The sequence below is a fragment of the Fringilla coelebs genome, assembly GCF_963513975.1.
Source record: "Fringilla coelebs genome assembly, chromosome: 1".
In the NCBI taxonomy this organism is placed as follows: Eukaryota; Metazoa; Chordata; class Aves; order Passeriformes; family Fringillidae; genus Fringilla; species Fringilla coelebs.
The window spans coordinates 152,773,977-152,795,251 of NC_140028.1; the positions used below are offsets into that span (position 1 = coordinate 152,773,977).

A 21,275-nucleotide genomic window follows, 5' to 3' on the forward strand; every position below is an offset into this window, starting at 1 on the left:
TGAGAGCTGCAGGGATGGATGGGATCTTGGGAAGGAATTCCCAGCTGGAGGGCAGGAGGCCCTGGCACAGGGTGCCCAGAGCAGCTGGGGCTGCCCCTGGATCCCTGGCAGTGTCCCAGGCCAGGCTGGACAGGGCTGGGAGCACCTGGGACAGTGGGAGGTGTCCCTGCCATGGCAGAGGGGGTTGGGGTGAGCTCTAAGGTCCCTTCTCAGCTCAGGCCCCAGCAGAGCCTTAGCAGGGGGGTTTGCAGTAACTTCCCTCTGACTCACTGTGCAAAAGTGAATTATTGAGCTTTTCCCTCCACATCTGACCTGCACCTTGTTCCCTTTGCAGATGAGTGGTTGAGACCTGTGATGAAAAAGGACAAGCAGGTGCTGGTACATTGGGGCTTTTTTCCAGACAGGTAAAGATGGCTGGGGGAAAGCAAACCCTGAGTTTTAACTGTTTGTTGATGGAAAAGCCTTGATCCCAACGTACAAAGCTTAAAAAGAATGAACCAATTATTTAAAATTGCAATATCCACATCCATTTGTGGCAGTGGCAGGTGGGTGAGGCTGGAAGAGGAATTCTTCTGCAGAGCCACAAGGAAGTGGTTGGAAATTGATTTTCAAGCTGAGCCTTTCCTTAGAATTTAAAGGGAGAACTTCCAGTCACCTGGCTGAGCTCTGACAAAGAGATTTCACTCCAAGGGTTGTCTTCAGTCAGGTGCAAGTGACTGTTAAAGCATCCTTTGAGAAACCTGCCCTGTGCTCTTGGAACATGTTGAAATTCAGTGTATGTGCTGGTAGGAGCTTCACTGTATTTGCAATAACTGGTGTCTGAGGCCAGGCTGTGGAAGATCAATCAAAACATTGATAGCCCAGTATTGACTGCTGTTTAATTAACTTTCTCGGGCCCCTGACATCTGTTCACCAGATTCCCAGGAACTCTCTCTCACATGGGGCTTTCAGTGGAGGACAGCAAACAGTAATCACACTGAAGTTTTTTATTCATACAGATGAAGAGCCTTTAAATATTTCTGTATTTCTATCAGTAGTCAAGCTTGCATTGGTGTTTTTAAACCAGGTGCACACAAACCAGGGATGCTGTGTGCTCATCTTTCCTTGCACCTGACTCCTCCCTGGTCCTCAGCTCCTGGTGCTGGTTACAAAGGGCTCTGGTTTTGCTGTTCCTCAGTGCAGTTTGTTAATAAATAGACTTTGGAGGGAATTATGTGGAAGAGTGAATACAAATAATGAGGGGTTTCTAGGACAGGGTGCAGCTTCCTCCCTTCCAGGAATCCAGCAGCTCTTGCTTTGGAATCACAAGAACAGAAAGAAGTGGATTAAGTTACTGGCAGGGTTTGGTGACTCGGAGCTGCCTTTACCCCCCGAATCTCTCCAGACTGGCACCTGAAGCTGGAGAGGTTCCCTGAGAGGATGTTCAACCTCTCATGTGCACTGGGTGGCCGGGGCCCTCCTGTGCCCTGTGCCGGGTTCCTGTGGCAGGCGGCAGGATTGCTCCCCGTGGGGTGAGCCCTGCAGGCAGCCGGGGCCGCGGGGAACCTCCCTGCCGCTCCGGGTGCCCCAGCTGCTCCCTGACCCTCCCCAGCTACGACACCTGGGTGCACGCCAGCGAGCTCGAGGCCGAGATCGAGGACGCGCCCATCCCCGAGAAGCCCTGGAAGGTGAGTGAGAGTGGCCAGGTCCTGGAAGGTGAGTGAGAGTGGGGGGCCCTGGAAGGTGAGTGAGAGAGGGGGCCCTGGAAGGTGAGTGAGAGAGGGGGCCCTGGAAGGTGAGTGAGAGTGCCCAGGGCCCTGGAAGGTGAGTGAGAGTGGGGGGCCCTGGAAGGTGAGTGAGAGTGGGGGGCCCTGGAAGGTGAGTGAGTGTGGGGGGGCCCTGGAAGGTGAGTGAGCGTGGGGGGCCCTGGAAGGTGAGTGAGCGTGGTGGGGCCCTGGAAGGTGAGTGAGAGTGGGGGTCCTGGAAGGTGAGTGAGAGTGGGGGGTCCTGGAAGGTGAGTGAGAGTGGCCAGGCCCTGGAAGGTGAGTGAGCGTGGGGGGCCCTGGAAGGTGAGTGAGAGTGGGGGGCCCTGGAAGGTGAGTGAGCGTGGGGGGGCCCTGGAAGGTGAGTGAGCGTGGGGGGGCCCTGGAAGGTGAGTGAGAGTGGCCGGGGCCCTGGAAGGTGAGTGAGAGTGGCCGGGGCCCTGGAAGGTGAGTGAGAGTGGCCGGGGCCCTGGAAGGTGAGTGAGTGTGGCCGGGGCCCTGGAAGGTGAGTGAGTGTGGCCGGGGCCCTGGAAGGTGAGTGAGTGTGCCCAGGGCCCTGGAAGGTGAGTGAGTGTGCCCAGGGCCCTGGAAGGTGAGTGAGTGTGGCCGGGCCCTGGAAGGTGAGTGAGTGTGGCCGGGCCCTGGAAGGTGAGTGAGTGTGGCAGGGCCCTGGAAGGTGAGTGAGTGTGGCCGGGCCCTGGAAGGTGAGTGAGTGTGGCAGGGCCCTGGAAGGTGAATGAGTGTGGCCAGGCCCTGGAAGGTGAGTGAGTGTGGTGGGGCCCTGGAAGGTGAGCCGAGCCCAGCTCAGCCTGGGGAGCTGAATCCAGCTCCGTCCTTGCAGAGCTCCCCTGCTGGGGCAGTTGGGGTTGCCCTGCTCTGGTTGTTGTGCACTCCCTGTGTACCCCTGGCCATGTTCTGTGTGTGCTCCTGGAGTCACAAGCCCAGCCTGAAAGGACCTTGGAGTCTGTTCAAACAGCTGTAATTCACTGGAAAACAGGATTTTGGGGTATAAACCTTACTAGGAATTGTCAGACAGTTGTGTGAAGTATTAATAAATCAGTAATAAATGGCTGTAAAGCAGCAGAAGGTTTTTCAGCTGTGCAAACCAAACTATCTGAAGATGGTGTTATAATCCTGACAGCTGGCTTTGTCCCTCCGGGGAATGGCCAACCCTTCCTCACTGTTTGGTGTTTGTGGCACACCTGCCAAGGGGCTGTGTGTATTTAGGAGGTTTTGATGGCCATTTTCAGCATCCAAAGAGCACTGGTAACCCAGAGCTGCTGTCCCAGCTCTCAGAACTGACCTCCCACTCCAGGAGGCCTGAAAAGGCCTGAGGAGCAGAGGTTGAGTCCTGAGTCCTGTTCATCCTTTGTGGTCCAGCCCTGTGCCACTGCCAGGAGTGTGTGTGAAAGCAGAGGGGTTGGAGCATTCAGAGCTGGTGAAGCTCCAGCAATGTCCCTAATCCTGGGAGGTCTCTCATGGAATTGTTTCTCCCCAGAGCATCAGCCTGTCCCTGTCTCCTGTCGTGCAGGTCCATGCCAAGTGGATTCTGGACACGGATGTGTTCAATGAGTGGATGAATGAGGAGGATTATGAGGTGGACGAGAACAGGAAATCCGTCAGCTTCCGCCAGAGGATCTCCATGAAGAATGAGGAGGTGAGGGTGGCCTGGGGGCACAGCAGTGTCCTTTAGCTCTGCATGCACAGAGCTGGGAAGGGGAGGGATCCAGGGAGAGCTCAGAGCCCTGCCAGGGGCTCCAGGAGAGCTGGAGAGGGGCTGGGGACAAGGGATGGAGGGACAGGACACAGGGGATGGCTCCCACTGCCAGGGGCAGGGATGGATGGGAGATTGGGAATTGGGAATTGTTCCCTGGGAGGGTGGGGAGGGGCTGGGATGGAATTCCCAGAGCAGCTGGGGCTGCCCCTGGATCCCTGGCAGTGCCCCAGGCCAGACTGGACAGGGCTGGGAGCAGCCTGGGACAGTGGGAGGTGTCCCTGCCATGGCAGGGGTGGCACTGGGTGGGCTCTGAGGTCCCTCCAATCCAACCCAAACCATCCTGGGGTGTTGGCACTGCTGTGGGTGTTTGGATCCCCACAGCTGGGCTGGGCATGGGGCTCCAGGAGAGCTGCAGAGGGACTGGGGACAAGGGATGGAGGGACAGGACACAGGGAATGGCTCCCACTGCCAGGGGCAGGGATGGATGGGAGATTGGGAATTGGGAATTCCCGGCTGGGAGGGTGGGGAGGGGCTGGCACAGGGGGCCCAGAGCAGCTGTGGTGTCCTGTTTTGGGGTGGGCTAAGGAAGGATGCAGCCTGGAGCTCTGCAGTGGCAGAATTTGGGGTAACTCAAAGCTCTGCTCCCTCCCAGCCCGTGAGGAGCCCCGAGAGGAGGGACAGGAAAGCAGCAGCCAGCACAAGGAAGAGGAAACACTCCCCCTCTCCACCCCCCACTCCTGTGGAGTCCAGGAAAAAGACAGGGAAGAAAGGGTGAGTGTCTGCAAGTGTCCAGAGGCCTGAAAATTGAGGTGAAAAGAAATGAGGAAGTGAAGAAGCTCAATAAATGCTTATGGGGAGAGCTCTGTGACCTGGGGTTCTGGAATTATTTCTGGATAGCCTTTAGGGATTATTCTTGAGCAGTTTGTGCAATTCCTTTTTCTACCAATATTTTACCCAAATAAAACCTTAATTACTATTACTTATATATTAATTAGGAATTTTTTCATAGTAATTAAAAACTTAATTTCTAACTATGGGGTATTATGTGTGGGTATGGAGAGGAGCACTTCAAAGCTAAAAGTTCAGGTCTTGTTTATGGACCTGTTGGACTCTAATAAGACAAAACTGGAACTTTATCAAGAATGAGTTGATAATCTGAATTCCTCCTCCCAAGTGTAAAGCCTGAGTTGGGGTCCATGAGGAGGTGTGGGGCTGGTTCTGCCCCTGTTCCCAGAGTGGTTTCAGGAGGGTTTGACCCTCCTGTCCTGGCACCTGAGCCCTGTCCAGGAGCATCTGGCACAGCCCCCGTGTCTGCTCTGTTCCAGACAAGCAGCTCTCTATGGCAAAAGGAGGGGGCAGAAGGAAGAGGATGAGCAGGAGGATCTCACCAAGGACATGGAGGATCCCACCCCAGTACCCAACATAGAAGAAGTGGTACTTCCCAAAAATGGTAAAATATGAGAACACTTTGGGCTCTTTGCATGCTAGAAATGAAACTGCATTAAAATTTTGTCTTTATTTTGTCAAATCTTTGAGATACTCTGTGGCCATGGGTCTCTGCCCATAAATTTGTCTAGTCAGGCATGTAACAGCTGAAAAGGGCAGCAGTGTCACCTCCTTTTGGCCTTTCAAAATACAAAACTGCATTTATAAAAGACACTTTTAAAAATAGATTTGCAACAATCTGCTTAAATGTTTCATTTCACTGGCTCATGTTGGGGAAAATGGAGTTTTCTGGAGTAAAATATTTCCCTGCCAAGCCCCCGGAAGAAGGATGTTAAATGAGTGGAAAATGTGCTAGTGTCAAGTGCTTTTAGTCCTTTTCAGGGAAGTCCTGATGTGGGCAATAATAATTCTGGGAAAGAATTCCTTCTGCATCCCTGGAGCAGTAATTTTGGGAGTCTGTCTCTCCACCTGGGTGTTCCTGGTGTGGTGTGCACTGGAGGCTGGCTGAGGGCAGGAGCAGGGCTGTGCTGCCCTGAGCGGAGCTGGGGATGCAGGGCAGTGGGACAGTGCTGCTGTGAGCTCCTGACTGCAGCAGAGCCAGCAGGGAGGCCAGGCTGCAGAGCTCTGCTCTCATCCCTCTGTTCTTGCAGTGAACCCAAAGAAGGACAGCGAGAACACGCCCGTGAAAGGAGGCACCGTGGCAGACCTGGGTAAAGCATCCCTCACCCTCAATCCTGCTTCCAAGATTTTAAAATTGAATTCAAGTATTTCTCTCCATTTAAAAAGCAGTCTCTGCTTCTGCTCTTTTGTTGAATTAATTCATATTTCATACAAATTCAAGTTCCAGTGTACCAGCTCTTCACTGCAAGGCTGTTCCCTCATAGGCTACTGTTACTTTTATTTTTTGAACATGACATACAAGCTCTTTTCTAACAGATTTTTTTTTTACTGGGAATCAGGGTAAATCACTGTTCCCTGAGCTTTGCTGAGCCTTGGCATGGGACACAAACTTGTATCCCATATCTTATTATACAAGAGTCATCTTAGACACTGGGAAGGAAAGTAATTAATTATGAATTCTGAAGTGTTGAGAAATTCTAATTATCCTTCCTGTATTCTTACCTGTTCCCTGGTCTGGGATACATGAAGGTGTAATTGTTTTAGTGATGTGGGATCCACTTTCTTTCCCTCCTGCCTTCCCTTTCCTTCCAAAAGAAGTTAAATTCCTTTCTAGTTAAGCAGTTGTGTTGTTGGAAAGGCTCCTGAGCATTTAAATGAGTTTATTGGTGTAATTCTCAACGTTTTCACCTTTCAGATGAGCAGGATGAGGAGACAGTGGCGACTGGAGGAAAGGTAACAGCCCCTGCTGCTTCCTGAACTTGTTAACAGCTGAGGTCGTACAGTCCCAGATGGTTTGGGCTGGGAGGGACCTTAAAAAGCACCCAGTGCCACCCCTGCCCTGGCAGGGACACCTCCACTGCCCCAGGCTGGCCTGGGACACTGCCCAGGATGCAGGGGCAGCCACAGCTGCTCTGGGAATTCCATCCCAGCCCCTCCCCAGGAACAACTCCTCCCCAGTATCCAACCCTGCCCTCTTTCTCTTTGAAGTCATTCCCTGTGTCAAGATCTTAGTCTCACCTTCAGGAACTTCACCTGAACTCATTTCCAGTGATCTGTGAGATTAAATCAATTACTGACAGGATTGAGGGTTTGTTACTGTAGAACTCTCCGGGTTCTGTGGATGACTTGGTGTTTTAAAATCTGGTGTATTAAAAAGGAGAATGAGGAGACAGATGCTGAGTATTTTCCAAGAAGCATTTTTCAGATGAGAGGTTTTGCTTTGTTTCCTGTTTTTAGGACTAAATCTGAACCCTGCTTTGGCTCCCTGGTGATTTCAGTAGAGCTGCAGGGGTAGTTTCTGTATTGCATTGCACTGTGGCATGCCAGGCACTATTTTTAACAGATGTCAGATCACTGAATGTGTTCAGAGTGATACCTTGTTGTCTTTGGGGGAGCTCAGGTAAAGATCTGGTCACAGATAACGATCCATTATTGATACCAGTGACTCCCCAGGGCCTGCCTGTGGGACTTGGCTATTTTTAATGTCACTCAATCAACACCTGAGGTGTTTTGTACAGTTCTTGTCACATCCTGACCCTGTTTTGCTCCCTCCTCATGATCATTGGGGCTCAGCAGTTGGAGCTTGAGTTGCAGAACAGCAGCTGTTCACAGGAGGCTTCAGTGGAGAGGGCACAAAGCTGTCCCTGCTCCTGGGGGTGTCACAGAGTGTCTGTGGGACCCTGTGCTGCCCTGTCCCTGTTCCTGGGGGTGTCACAGAGTGTCTGTGGGCTCAGGGACCCTGTGCTGCTGTCCCTGCTGTCCCTGTTCCTGGGCATGTCACAGAGTGTCTGTGGGCTCAGGGACCCTGTGCTGCTGTCCCTGTTCCTGGGGGTGTCACAGAGTGTCTGTGGGCTCTGGGACCCTGTGCTGCCCTGACCCTGCTGTCCCTGTTCCTGGGGGTGTCACAGAGTGTCTGTGGGCTCTGGGACCCTGTGCTGCCCTGACCCTGCTGTCCCCCTGTGCCCCAGGAGGACGAGGACCCCAACAAGGGTGACCAGAGCCGCTCCCTGGACGCGGGGGAGGACAATGTCACCGAGCAGACCAACCACATCATCATCCCCAGCTACGCCTCCTGGTTCGACTACAACTGGTGAGGGGCCCTGGGGCAGGGGGTCCCTGAGGTGCTGCTGCTGCCTGGGCCCTGTTCCCCAGGGAGATTCCTGTGGAAAGGCTGCTGGGAGGCATTCAGGGAAAGCACCACGCTCACCAAGGGCAGCTCAGCCAGCAGAGGCAGCAGGACCTTCTGTAGGGTCGGTTCCAGAGAGGGTTATTTCAGCACACCCGAGGGAAATCAGGGCCAGAAGAGCTGGCCACGTGCTCTGCACAAGGTTAGGTATGGGAGGGCATGGGGTGGCACAGAGGGTAAAGTATGGGCACACATGGGGTGGCATTGGCCTGCAGGGGAGACAGGGCTGGCCACCGGGGCTACCACAGCCAGGGAGGGAACAGGGAAAGGAGAAACCACCAGAACTTGGGACACCCTGGGAAAGGAACAGGAGTGGTTCATGGTGCTGTGCAAGGCTCCATGGGGAGGTCTTCTCCTTCAGCCTGGGTGGGGAGAACTGGGAAATTCTTCCAAGGCAAGGCCCTGGGATTCCCCTGAGGGGGAAGCATTCAGAGGATTCCACAGCAGCCCTGGGGATTTCCCTGAGGGGGAAGCATTCAGAGGATTCCACAGCAGCCCTGGGGATTCCCCTGAGAGGGAAGCATTCAGAGGATTCCACTGGCAGGCTTCACTTTCTTATGTTTTCTCACCAATCAGCCTGGGAGCTGAAGGAAGTGACTCTTGTTTAGGTCTGGTTCCCCTGTTTTGTGCTGAAATCTTTCTGGCCCTTCTCAGGGGTTGGGAATGAGGAAGAGGATTTCAGACAGGTTTTGCATACATTGGTTTCCCTCTAATCCCCTCCTTCATTCCTTCCTCTCTTTTACTTCTCTAGTCATTGTCTGACCATTCTGTGCTTATCTCTACTACTGAAAGCCTTTTTCTTTGGCTTCAGAAGTTGACTTTGAGGAGAAGTCAGTGATTCTAGAGGGAGGACACATGTTGCAGCCTGGAATGCTCCTTGGGTCAGGGCTGTTGCAGGGTCTGACACCGAACTGTTCTGTTGCAGCATCCACGTGATTGAACGTCGCGCGCTCCCAGAGTTCTTCAACGGGAAAAACAAGTCCAAGACTCCAGAAATGTGAGTGAAACCTGGGAAGGGGGCAGTGACAGTGTGGCAGGATAAAGGAGCTTCCCATCCCATAAATCCTCTGGATACAGCTGGGTGTGTGTGAGCCTGATACTTCCTGTAGGGACAGAGCCACTGACAGTGTTTGTACATTGTGGTGGTAGAGATAAATGTTAAACATCAGTGTAGTGCTTACCAGTGGTTATCCAGGTAAAATAAAACTACTTTCCCCCAAGTAATACTGGAACAAATTCTTCAACTCTGTGTGGTACAAGATGTGATCAACTTCCAAAGTCATGTTAAAATGTCATGAGAGGGTAGAAGTGGAGCAATCCTGCTTATTCCTCCCTCTCTCCCCATGCCATGCTCTATTTCTGTGTGTTGTAGATGCTGTCTCAGGCTGTGGAGTGAATTCTCTGGTTTGAGTTTGGTTATTCAGAGTGATCTTGGAAGGCATGGATAAGGAAAGATGGTCAAAGGCTTTTGAACAATATGCTTGTTTCTATTAAAATGATCCTAAACCCTGAGATTTCACACCAAGAAATCCTGGGTTTGGACACCAGTGTGGGCAGTGGGACTGGCCTGGTTGGGGTCACTTTGTCCTGGTGTCAGATCTTGGCTTGCTTCCAAGGCAGCTTTTGGTGATTTTAGAAGGTGGTTTTTCAGTCAGGTACTACAGGAAGTGTTTGAGGGGTCTCCTCATTGTCCTGATCTCATCTGGGCCCTTCGTTGCTCATACAGAGCATTCCATGGGATCCCAGAATGGTTTGGGCTGGAAGGGACCTTAAAAAACACCCAGTGCCACCCTGCCATGGCAGGGACACCTCCCACAGTCCCAGGTGCTCCCAGCCCCAGTGTCCAGCCTGGCCTTGGGCACTGCCAGGGATGCAGGGGCAGCCCCAGCTGCTCTGGGCATCCTGTGCCAGCCCCTGCCCACCCTCCAGCCAGGAATCCCTTCCCAATCTCCCACCCATCCCTGCCCTCTGGCAATGGGAGCCATTCCCTGTGTCATGTCCCTCCATCCCTTGTCCCCAGTCCCTCTCCAGCTCTCCTGGAGCCCCTTCAGGCCCTGCCAGGGGCTCTGAGCTCTGCCTGGAGCTTCTCCTCTCCAGGGGAACATTCCCAGCTCTCCCAGCCTGGAGAGGAGAGTCCCTGCAGAGGTTGCAATCCCTGCAGAGGTTGTCCTTGTGCTGGAATCTCCCACCTCAGCTGTGGCTGTTGGTCTGTGGTGCTTTGGGTCTGATAATGAACAGGAATTAGGGACTGTCCGTTCTCCTGGGCCCTGGTTGTGTTTGTGCCCTGCCCCAGGAGGTCCCTGGGGTGCAGCCAGGCTGTCCCTGGGGCTGTGCCAGGGCAGGAACAGCTCAGGCTGGCACGGAACAGCAGCTTCTGGCTGCAGAAAAGGGGAGTTTTGAGCTCTGAACAAGGTGAGGCACCGGGAAGTTGGGATTGCTCCTCCTTGGAGTCTTTCAGGCCTGCCTGGACAAAGCCCTAAAAAACCTGGTGACAATTCATGGCTTGAGCAGGAGCTTGGCTCAGACACCCCTGAGGCTCCTGGCACCCCCAAGCATTCCCAGTCCTTGGTCTGCCCTCTCAGCTTCTCTGCCTGTGGGAGTGCAGAGGAAGCCCAGCTGGAGCCCAGAGCCCCAGCAGGGCCTGGGGCAAGGGGCTGTGAAGATCCTCCTGTTCACTCCCTGCCGTTGCAAAATGGGTTTGTTCCATCCAGCACTGCCTCTGCTCCAGCAGTTTTGCTGCCCAGGACATTGTACTGTGGGGGTGTCTCAGAGTGAGAGGCAGCAGGCAGCTGCAGTGTGGAAGGAATGTTCCTCTCCTGGACCTGTGGCCCCTGATTGTCACTGCAGGCCCAGGTGCCCTGCTGCAGCTGGCATCACCTTCAGTGCCCCTGCTGCTCCTCCCCGGGCTGCCACTGCTCTGCCTGCCATGGCAGCAGCCTGGGGCCTCCTGCCAGCCCTCCTGCCCTGGAGATCTGCTTGTGCTGCCAGTTTGGGGTTGTAGGAGCAGCACGTGCTCCTGGCTCTGTGTTTTCTTTTGAGGTAAGAGGAGCATCCCCCTGAATGGAGCTGAGTGGCCTCAGCTGAAGGTTCAGGCCCAAACACCGTGCTGGAGGAGCTCACACAGGTTCACCCTTGTGACAGCAGTGCCTGGGCTGGCCCTGGCTGCAGAGGGATTCAGCTAAATCCTGTTTGGTTTCTCACTGCTGGCAGGGCTTAGCTGATGGCTCGTGCCTCAAAACCATCTCCCTTCAGAACCAGCCCGGGGATGTTTCTGTCTTGTGCTTCTCTCTCCACCTCATGATGTGACCTTTGCTAATCAATGCTAATTCCTGCAGCCAAGACCTGTTCCTGGGCAGGTTCTTCCCCTCCTCCCCTGGAGCGCTCAGAAATGTTCTCAGTGCTCCTCTGTGGAAGAAGCTCCTTTTTGTTTCCTGCCTCCCAAGCATCCCACATGGAGCCAAACACCTACTCCAGCAATTTTCTTCCAGCCAGTTGCACATATGATCTGGTCAGGAGGAAGATGTGGGATTTTGGCAGGGACATGTGCTTGCAGCATCTGTCTGCTCAGGCCTTGCCTGGATGATTTATATTTTTGGTTCCCAGCTGCTTCACACACTGCATGTGAAACATTCCCCCCTGGAATTTTCCAAAGGCAGAAATCTGCTTTAAAACCACTGTTTTACACACAGCTTTGCAGTGGATACTCACTAGACAGAATCCTGCAATCATTTGGGTATGAAAGGACCTTAAAGGCCTTTCACTCCACCTGCCTGCCATGGGCAGGGACTCCTTCCATAGTCCAGGTTGCTCCAAGCCCCATCCAGCCTGGATGGTGCCAACCTGTCTGTGGCAGATGGGGTTTGTTCCTTCTGAAGAGCAGGGCTATCAATAACTTTATGGCAGGTTATTTTCCTTGGCATAATTTGTATTAGGAAGCATCAGTATATTCCAGAATCTTACTGAAATGGGGGAATCTCTGAGGGATTGTTTCTGCTCCAGCTGTTCCCAGCTGTGCTGGCTCTGGGCTCTTGTCCTCTGCTTTTCAAAGGTTTTTTCTTCTCCATGTTGCTGTTCTCCAGCCTTTCCTGCCTCATCCCTTCATCCATTAAAAACTCCATGTGCAGCCACAGCAGTGTTCCATCCACTTCTGCTTTTCTGTGCAGCTTTTTTTCCTTCACACAGGGAGGCAGGAGGATTATTTATCCTGTTCCTGTGTGAAGACCAGACACCATTCTTTTCATCCTGCAGCTTCTATTCTGCTGGGGGAATATTTGCTCAGTGACCAAGCTGCCACAGAAAATAGTGTGATGTACAATTTCAACACGTTTTCCATGTGCTGCTAATCCAAACACAGCAGAAAATCTAGAGTCTGCAGAGTGTGAATTCCACTTACCTATGGGTTTTGGTGCGGGTTCTGAAATTGCACCAGTGAAAGAGATCTGCTGGTGTGTGCTGGTCAGAGATGGTGTTTGGGGGCTGAGTGTTGAGATGCCTGCTCTGAGCTGTGCAGGAGCTGAGGGACACAGCTGGTGGCTGTTGTGTTGCAGATACCTGGCCTACAGGAACTTCATGATCGACACGTACCGGCTGAACCCGCAGGAGTACCTGACCAGCACTGCCTGCAGGAGGAACCTCACTGGGGACGTCTGTGCCGTCATGAGGTGACAGCCTGGCCTTGGGGCCTCTGGGCCTGCAGCTGCTGGGCATTCCCAGGCACCAGCAGCATCATGGAATAACTGAGCCTGGAAAAGCCCGCCAAAGATTGAGCCTAGCCCGTGTCCTATCCCCAGCAGAGCACTGAGTGCCACATGCAGGCCTTCCTTGGACCCCTCTAGGTCACCTCCCTGGGCAGCCCTAACCCTAACGCTGAGCACCCTTTGGGGAAATTCCTGCTGCTGTCCAAGCTGAGCCTGCCCTGAGGCTGTTCCCTCTCCTCCTGTCCCTGTTCCCTGGGAGCAGAGCCTGACCCCCCTGGCTGTCCCATCCTGCCAGGAGCTGTGCAGAGCCACAAGGGCCCCCTGAGCCTCCTTTGCTCCAGGCTGAGCCCCTGCCCAGCTCCCTCAGCCCCATTCCCTGGATATACTGCAGCCCCTCAGGGTCTTTCTTTGGGGCCCAGAACTGGACACAGTCAGGCTTTGGTTTATCCATCACACTGCAGTGCCCTCAGGTGTGCACAGAGCTCTGCTCTGGGATTTGTTTTGCTCTTTGGGATTAATGAAGGACTGGAGGAGCTCCTGGGTCTGGATTTGATCCACCAACATCAGCTCCTTGCTTTGTCCCCTCCCACACGAAGCTCAAGCAAACCTCTGATGACAAAGCTGGATTTGTGCTGTTTTTCACAGGGTCCATGCCTTCCTGGAGCAGTGGGGGCTCATCAACTACCAGGTGGACCCCGAGAGCCGCCCCATGGCCATGGGGCCCCCCCCGACCCCCCACTTCAACGTGCTGGCCGACACCCCCTCGGGGCTGATGCCGCTGCACATCCGCACCCCGCAGGTGAGCCTGGCCCTGCCCCTGCCAGCAGGGCTCTGCCCAGCTGGGGGAGGGTCCCCCTTGTCTGACAGCTGGGGGAAGGGTCCCCCTTTGCTGGACAGCTGGGGGAAGGGTCCCCCTTTGCTGGACAGCTGGGGGAAGGGTCCCCCTTGTCTGACAGCTGGGGGAAGGGTCCCCTTGTCTGACAGCTGGGGGAGGGGTCCCCCTTGTCTGACAGCTGGGGGAAGGGTCCCCCTTGCCAGGCAGCTGGGCCCAGCATCTGGGGCAGTTCTGTGCAGAACCACTCACACATTGCTCAGACATTTGTTTTAGGGTCTTGGGCTTGTGTTCAGCTTCTGTGTCCAGTCCACGTTCTGTTGGGTGTTGGTCTGAAAACCTTGGATAGCTTTTAATTGCCACCCCTCTCCCCTGTAACATTTGTTCCCAGGTTCCAGCTGCCCAGCAGATGCTGAGCTTCCCTGAGAAAAACAAGGAGAAGCCAACTGACCTGCAGAACTTTGGCCTTCGCACAGACATCTACTCCAAAAAGACTCTGGCCAAGGCAAGTGTCCCCGCCAGCTCCCAGTGAGCTTTGTTATTCCTCAGGTGTCCCCCACTCTGTGTCCCTGAGGTGACTTGTGTTGCTCCTCCACTCCTGGTTTGGATGTCTCTCATCCCTGTGCAGGACACTACGGTGGGAGGTTGTGCTAGAATTCTGATTTCATGGGAATTAAGACATGGACAGCTTCCCAGAGCAGTCCACGCTGTCAGCCTCAGATGCCAAGCTCAGTGTGTCCCTGCATGTCCTGCTGGAATGGCTCAGCATCAGCAAACCACCCAAGGATTTGGGACACAGAGATCCTCCCAGCAGGATCTCTGCCTCTCCTGGTTCCCAGGCTGGCACACAGGGACTCCAGTTCCCCTGGCTGGGTGTGCTGGGGCCATTGCAGGGGGTGTTTGGGCACTGTCATTGCAGAGTAATGGATCACACAGGATAATGAAACTGGGGAGGCATCGTTGCAGTGCTGATTCCACAGCCTCCTGCTTTTCCCTGCTCCCTGGGTGTCCCTGGAGGTGCTGTGGGAATGCCAGGGTACCTGAGCACAGCCTCCAGTGGGAATTGGCACTCTCCAGAGCTGGGCAGTGCCCCTCCTGGGTGGCATCTGGCTAATTCCATGCCGTTGGTTCGTTGTCCTCAGAGGTCACTGTTTAAACCTAAAAAATAACTATTTAAACACTATTTGCCACTTCAGACCATCCTTTAAAAACCCCACAAACCCAAACTGGTTCCAGAGGTATTTTTTATAAAGCTGGTTCCATCTCACATTTCATGGATTGACTTTTTCACTTGTTAAGGGAGGTATAAATACTCTCCAGATTGATAAATCTGTTGCTGGTTCTGGGCTCTGGCTCTGTTTACAGGGGCTGTGAACTGGAGCAGGTTTGTTGGCAGATTGCCCTGTTTGGTTTCTGTGCGCTGGGGCTTTTGGCTGTGGAGAGCAGCAGTTGGGTGACTCACATTGATTAATGTTCTGTGTGGGTTAATGAGCTGTTTGAAATGCATCTGGAGATGACATTTATTATCCTAAATAGCCTCTTCCTCTCACTCTAGCACGGAGCCATCCATTGGAGCTGATGTTCCTTGGGAGCAGGTCCTGAGCTGCTTTTGTGCTGGGTCAGGGTGTCACAGGAGGGGAGCTCCACCATGAATCTGGAACTTTTATCCAATCTGAGCAGTTTACCACGAGGTGCAGATTTGGGAGCAGCAGCCCTTGGAGCAGATGATCCTGCTGGAATTACTCTGCCTTCTCACATAGCTCATCCCCCTGTAAAGAGTTGTTATTTCTCTACTGAGTGACTGGTGAACTTGGAGAGAAATTAACTTATTTTGGACCAGCCCCCACCATGCCCAGCCCACTCTGTCTCCGGCGCTCAGAGGGGGTTTATTATTCAGGAAACCCTCTCTGCTGTGTGTGCAGGCACAGATCACTGGGAGAGGAGGGTGCAGATCCCTTTGCTTTGGCTCAGAAGGTGTGGTGGGAAGTTGGGGTGTGTGGCTCCCAGCTGTGCCTTCACTGAGGAGTAAATCATGGACCCCCACGTGGGTGACCAGCTGGAGGGGGGAGGTTTGAGTGGATCAAATCACAGCTTCTTCCCTTTTCCTCCTCAGTGTTTTCTCCTCCAAGGTTTTGTGCAAGAAGTCCTGTGTTTCACCTTCTTTTTTCCCCTCCTGTCTTTTGTAGAGTAAAGGTGCAAGTGCTGGCAGAGAATGGACAGAGCAGGAGACACTGCTGCTGTTAGAGGTGAGTTCATGAGGCCAAGCCAAAGGGTAGGAAACCAAGCCAGGAGGGGTAGGTCAGGCTTTAAAAATCCACACGTGCATTTTTCAGAGCTAGATGACAATTGCCATCATGGCTACAAGAGTGTTGCTACCAAACAGAGATGGCAGGAGCATCTCTGTGAGAGAAGGGCTGCCAGTGTCTGAGGTTTGCTTCTAACTTGGACCTGCAAGCCAGAATGAAGCATTTAACAATTTTGTGTGAGTCAAGGTTTTGCAGTGCAGAGAGGTGCTTTCATTCAGCTGGACTCACTGACAGTGTGAAATAATGTCACTAATTCAAATAATTCAAGTAAAGGTTTGCCTGGCCCTCAGATACATACTTGGAAGTTTTCATTTCCAAGCCATGCCATAGCTCAGGGAAACAGCTCATTTTAGAAGCTGAAGTGGTTGAGAAACAGTTGAGGCCACGGAGAAGGGAAGTTCTTTGGTAGCTCCTTCATCCCATCTGTCTCCTCCTTGTTTTCCCTGTATCTGCTTGGGGTGTTCTTTGAGCTTTTTCTGGAAGTCTCCCAAAAAAAAATCCTGAGATGACTCCATGAGGTGCCTTGTGATGCAGGCTGGTGTCCCCAGGTGGCTTCAAGGGAAGCTCTGGAGCCCAGGGGGATGGCTGGATCTCTGGAACTGCAGTGGGGATGGAACCATCTGAGGAGCTGCAGAGGGTTCTGGGCTCTCACATCAGGGCAGTTGTTTCTCTCTGCTTCAGAAGAACAATCTCAGTGGCCTGAAATAATTTAAAGTGCTGCCACTTCCTGCAAAGAAAATATCTTCTCCCCAGCTTTGCTTTCACAGGAACATTTTCCTGATGTAGAGGCATGGCTGATTTCTTTCTTTTAAAGTAATTCAGAGTTCTGAGAATTCTAGTTTGGGGCTCTGTTTTTGTTGGGTTTTATTTGCAGAGCTCAGAGCAAACTGCAATTGCCTGGTTGTTTCAGCTTTTTTGTCTTCCCATGTGTCAATAAACCCATTGAAAAGTTAATTTCCTGGGGAAAAGCCTGGAGGATGGACCTGTGTCAGTGCCAAATGAGCAGCTGTGGTTCAGTCTTCACACATATGGAGTGTGGTCATCAAACAGCCAAAATCTCCCCTTTTTTTCCTATTTATTTTAGGTTGATATTCACTGTTTAGCCAATACTTTTCTATTGGCACATGGAAAAATTTTGCTTATAGGGTGTAAACAGCTGTTTTCCATGGCATTCTTGTAAGGAGAAACAAGGCTAATGCCTTGAGAGACTGACTTCTTTCCTTTTTTAATATATTTACATATATTATTTAAATATAATTATTAATAGTACTATTATCTAAAATTCATTGGTTTGTATGTTTTTAGCTTATGGTCATACACTGCACAGTGTAGCCCAGTGAAATAATCCAGAGACATATTCTGTGTTTAAAACAAACCAAAACCCCCCTAAATCTTGAGATTGCAATTCTCTTTAATGAGTTTAAATTAATAATGTTTTTGTTCCTCCTTTTTCATGGACTTGCTCCATGAATAAATCAGTAAAGAGTATATCAGTTCAAGCATAAGTAATTCTGCTGTAACGAGCCAGCTCAGTCCAATTAAATCCTCAGGGTAGCTTTGGGCAAATAGATAGGCAGCGAAGTTCCAAATAATAAATCGTATCTGAAATATAATTATTGGCCTTCTGCCTGTTGACTGAATAGTTTGGGGGAGGAAATAGAGTTTTCCTCCCCAAAGCAGCCTCCCTGCACAGCCCTGTCCGTGTCTCCGTGGCTCAGGCAGAGTTAAATGCATTTTCAGCTATTTTTAGGAAGGACATTTATTGCGAGCGAGGGTTTGTCTGGCAGGAAAACAACAGACGGGGAAGGAGGAGGAGCAGAAAGCAGAAATTTGGGGGTTGAGAAGCAGAGCTGATCTCGTGTGCCAGTGGGGTTGAAAATGGAGATGGGGACTGAGAGCCCAGAGATGAAATTAGGGAAATAAAGGCTGAGCAGAGAATAAATATCTCCCTTGAGTGGGACCTGCTGAGCTGAGCAGCCTCTCCTCTGCTCAAACCCTTGGGAGGTCCCAGGGGCAGGAGAAGGGCTCAGCAGGGCTTGGGGATGGTGATTCCCTGGTGGGGAGCAGGCTGGCCAGTGCAGCCTGTCCCAGGCGATTCCCAAGCCCAGGGCTCTCCCTGGAGCTCTCCCAGCCCCTGGTGGTGCTGCCTGGGGTCTTCAGCAGCTCCTGGATGTTCTCCCCACCCAGCTGGGCATTCCCAGCTGAGCCCACCTGCTGCTGGGAGGGAAGGAGCAGTGAGCCAGAGGCCTTCTGGAGACGTGCTGGGGGTTTTCCTCCTCCCACCCGAGTTAGGCAGTGAGACCTGGCTGGGAGAGAGGAACTTCAGCCAGGTTTAAGCTTGAACCACTCTGGAATCTGCCACTGCGGCAGCTTGGGCATGTCCCTCCAGTTTGACCCATCCTGGATCTCTGATGCCTTTGGATTGAATTACCTGTCCTTGTAGCCAGTTTGCTTCCACGTCTTTGCAAACAGGAGCATTTTTTGCAAACATTTTCCTGACCTCAGCTGACCCTCCGCAGCCACAACGTGCCTGAGGGCCCTGCACTGGTGGATATTTTGTCCTTGAGGAATTCTCAGAGCTTCTGTTTTAACTGAACAAATACTAAACCACTTCAGAGCTGCTCTGGAGACAGCAGTGTGTTTGGAAGGGACCTTAGAGCTCATCCTACCCCACCCCTGCCATGGGCAGGGACACTTACCACCATCCCAGCTAGCTCCAAGCCCCCTCCAGCCTGGTCCTGGTGTTCCATAGAAGTTGGTGTGTGTTCTGGGCCCTTCCCAGGTGGAGGAACTCTGAGCACCAGGCTGGTGGCTCAGTTTGGATCTTCCTCTTGTCTGGGAGCTGCTGAAACCCCCAGCACAGGCACATTGTGTCCCTGTGTGCTCTGCCCTCCCACCTTGGGTGTGTTCTCCTCAGCACCTCTGGCAGATGCAGCTCTGAGTTCTCCCTCCCTGCTCTGAGAGTTCAGTCAGTCTGGAAGGTTGAGATTTCTGGGAGTTCTCAGCCTTGTGGGAGAGAGATTTACTTGGGAAAACTCATTTTCACACTGAACATCATCTGCCAGAAACTCAATGCCTTTTTTTTGCCTTTTCTGGGTGACTGCACCATGAATCCTCTCAGAAATGTAAAAGTTAATGGTCAGGATATGTCAGTATTTATTTTATACTGTCGAGATACTGCACTAAAACAAATTTCAAGGGAAAAAATGTCTTGTTAAGGAGTAATTATTTATTAGGCTGTGACTAGGAGGGTTTTACAGGATTCATGTGTTGATTTTTCAGGAACTAGTGCAGGGCCTTCAGTAGCTCATTGCTGTTAAATTGTTTTAAGACTTTTCTTGAGGAAGTTTAAAAATGACTGAAATTCAGAATTATGTCTTTGATATGGTCTACAAGTTCTTACTTTATCAGGTGCCTTATCTAGCCAGTAATGATTTGTTAGCCCTGATTTAACAGAAATCACACTGTGCACAGCTCCTGCAGAGCTGATCTCTCCTGGCTTCAGGGTGTGGGATCGATTTCCCTTTTTCCCTGGTCTGTTGGTTTGATGCTTTTCCACTTCCATAGCATCAGTTGGCTCTAAAGACTGGATTTCACCATCACGGCCACTCCACATTTAGAAATAGAAATAGAGAAATAGATCCTGTTCCTGCCCCAAAGAGCTTCCTGTGTTCAGAGAGGGAACAAGACTCCTTGGGGGGAGTGCTGGGAATTAAAGGATTGTGAGACTTGGTAGGAAAGGCAGATTTAGTTCTCAGTCGAAGCAAAATGGGGAAACACCTACTGTGCAAATATTAGTAAATCCCAAGTCTTCTGACAATTCTTTCTGATGCAGTAACAGCATCCACTCCTGTGATGATCCCTGTGGCTTCAACATCACTGATACCTCAGGGAAATTCTCATATTTCTTAGGCAGATAATTTTGATGCCAGAAAAACCCCATTTTCAGTAGTTATCTGATCCCCATTGACTGCTCCATCACACAGTAACCAGTACGGATAATCCTTCTGCCCACAGCAGCGTTACTTTCCCCGAGTAGCCGCCGGTTTTTCCTTTTGCAGGCCCTGGAGATGTACAAGGACGACTGGAACAAGGTGTCGGAGCACGTGGGCAGCCGCACGCAGGACGAGTGCATCCTGCACTTCCTGCGCCTGCCCATCGAGGATCCCTACCTGGAGAACTCGGACGCCTCGCTGGGGCCCCTGGCCTACCAGCCCGTGCCCTTCAGCCAGTCGGGCAACCCCGTCATGAGCACCGTGGCCTTCCTGGCCTCCGTGGTGGATCCGCGCGTGGCCTCGGCCGCCGCCAAGGCCGCCCTCGGTACGGCACGGCCCCGCGTCCCTCGCCCCCCGTGCCCCGCGTCCCTCGCCCGCCCGTGCCCCGCGTCCCTCGCCCCCCGTGCCCCGCGTCCCTCGCCCGCCCGTGCCCCGCGTCCCTCGCCCCCCCCCGTGCCCCGCGTCCCTCGCCCCCCCCGTGCCCCGCGTCCCTCGCCCCCCCGTGCCCCGCGTCCCTCGCCCGCCCGTGCCCCGCGTCCCTCGCCCGCCCGTGCCCCGCACCCCACATCCCTCTCCCCCTGCATTGTCCCCCCTCACCCCACGCCCCCCAGGCTGTGTCTGCCTGCCCCTCCAGCCACAGGGGTGCAGGCTCCTCGGTGAGCAGTAAAACACAGGAGTAGGAGTAGCTCTGCTCTCCCCAGGTTTGTGTGCTGCTTCCCTGTAAGCCCATTTGCAGCTAGGGTGCCCTGCTCAGGCACAGCTGGGGTGTCCTGTCCAGCTCTGGGCTCCCCAGCCCAAGGAGCTGCTGCAGAGGGTCCAGCAGGGGCCACAGAGATGTTCAGGGCTCTGGGGCATCTCTGATGAGCAGGGACTGCAGGAGCTGGGCCTGCTCAGCCTGGAGAAGGGAAGGCTCCCAGGGGATCCCCTCCATCCACACAAATCTCTCCAGCTGTGTGCAGGAGGAGGGTGCCAGACTCTGCTCGGTGCCAGCACAAGGAGCAGCGGCCACCACCCAACCCAGAGCAGTTCCAGCCCAGCAGCAGGAGCAGCCCCTGTCCATGGAGGGGCAGAGCCCTGCAACAGCTGCCCAGGGGGGCTGGAGTCTCCTCTCTGGAGACATCCCCAACCCCTGGGCACAGCCCAGGGCACCCTGCTCTGGCAGGGGGCTGGCCTGGCTGACCCCCAGCCCCTCCCAGCCCAGGCATGCTGTGTGAAGTTGGAGTGGCTCCAGAAGGCCACAGAGTGCCCCAGAATGGCTGGTGTTGCCTTCTGCCCTCACTGTTCCCCATGTGTTTGTACCTGGTGGTTGGTGTTCCTCTGAGCACTGTCACCAGTGCAGCTCTGGGTAAATTCAGTGTGGATCTTGCAGTTTTTCTGTTTTACCTGAAATTATTTGCCAGAGATCCTAGAATTCCCAGACTGGACTGAGTTGGAAGGGGCCTTAAAAGGACCTCCTGTTCCACCTCCTGCAACGGGCAGGGACATCTTTTACTAGAAGGTTCAAGTCTTGAGTGGACATTGGGTGTGTCCACTTGATAAAATAGTTCCTTTCAATTTTTTCCTTGTTTTTCCACATAAAACACAATTTCATCTAATTGGGAAGAGACTCTTTTCTACCACACCTGAAATACAGAATCAGCCACCTTGTGTGACAGGGAGGAACTCAGCTATTTGAGAATTCCCTTTGTCCCAGGGTTTACCTGCACACCGGTTAGAGAAAATGTGACTTAATTT

General features: G+C 52.9%; 1 protein-coding gene across 1 annotated transcript in view; it reads left to right on the top strand.

Moving 5' to 3' along the window:
• Window positions 1–21,275, top strand: part of SMARCC1 (SWI/SNF related BAF chromatin remodeling complex subunit C1) — a gene marked incomplete at its 5' end in the record, with an annotated part of 66,948 nt that overhangs the window by 16,368 nt on the left and 29,305 nt on the right. Inside the window, 14 exons of the mRNA XM_084204061.1 lie at window positions 335–404; window positions 1,592–1,667; window positions 3,274–3,399; window positions 4,112–4,230; window positions 4,785–4,909; window positions 5,556–5,615; window positions 6,221–6,258; window positions 7,494–7,615; window positions 8,637–8,708; window positions 12,259–12,372; window positions 13,054–13,207; window positions 13,632–13,745; window positions 15,427–15,486; window positions 19,608–19,866. Coding sequence (XP_084060187.1) covers window positions 335–404; window positions 1,592–1,667; window positions 3,274–3,399; window positions 4,112–4,230; window positions 4,785–4,909; window positions 5,556–5,615; window positions 6,221–6,258; window positions 7,494–7,615; window positions 8,637–8,708; window positions 12,259–12,372; window positions 13,054–13,207; window positions 13,632–13,745; window positions 15,427–15,486; window positions 19,608–19,866 — 1,509 coding nt within the window. The remainder of the gene's footprint in view (window positions 1–334; window positions 405–1,591; window positions 1,668–3,273; window positions 3,400–4,111; window positions 4,231–4,784; window positions 4,910–5,555; window positions 5,616–6,220; window positions 6,259–7,493; window positions 7,616–8,636; window positions 8,709–12,258; window positions 12,373–13,053; window positions 13,208–13,631; window positions 13,746–15,426; window positions 15,487–19,607; window positions 19,867–21,275) is intronic.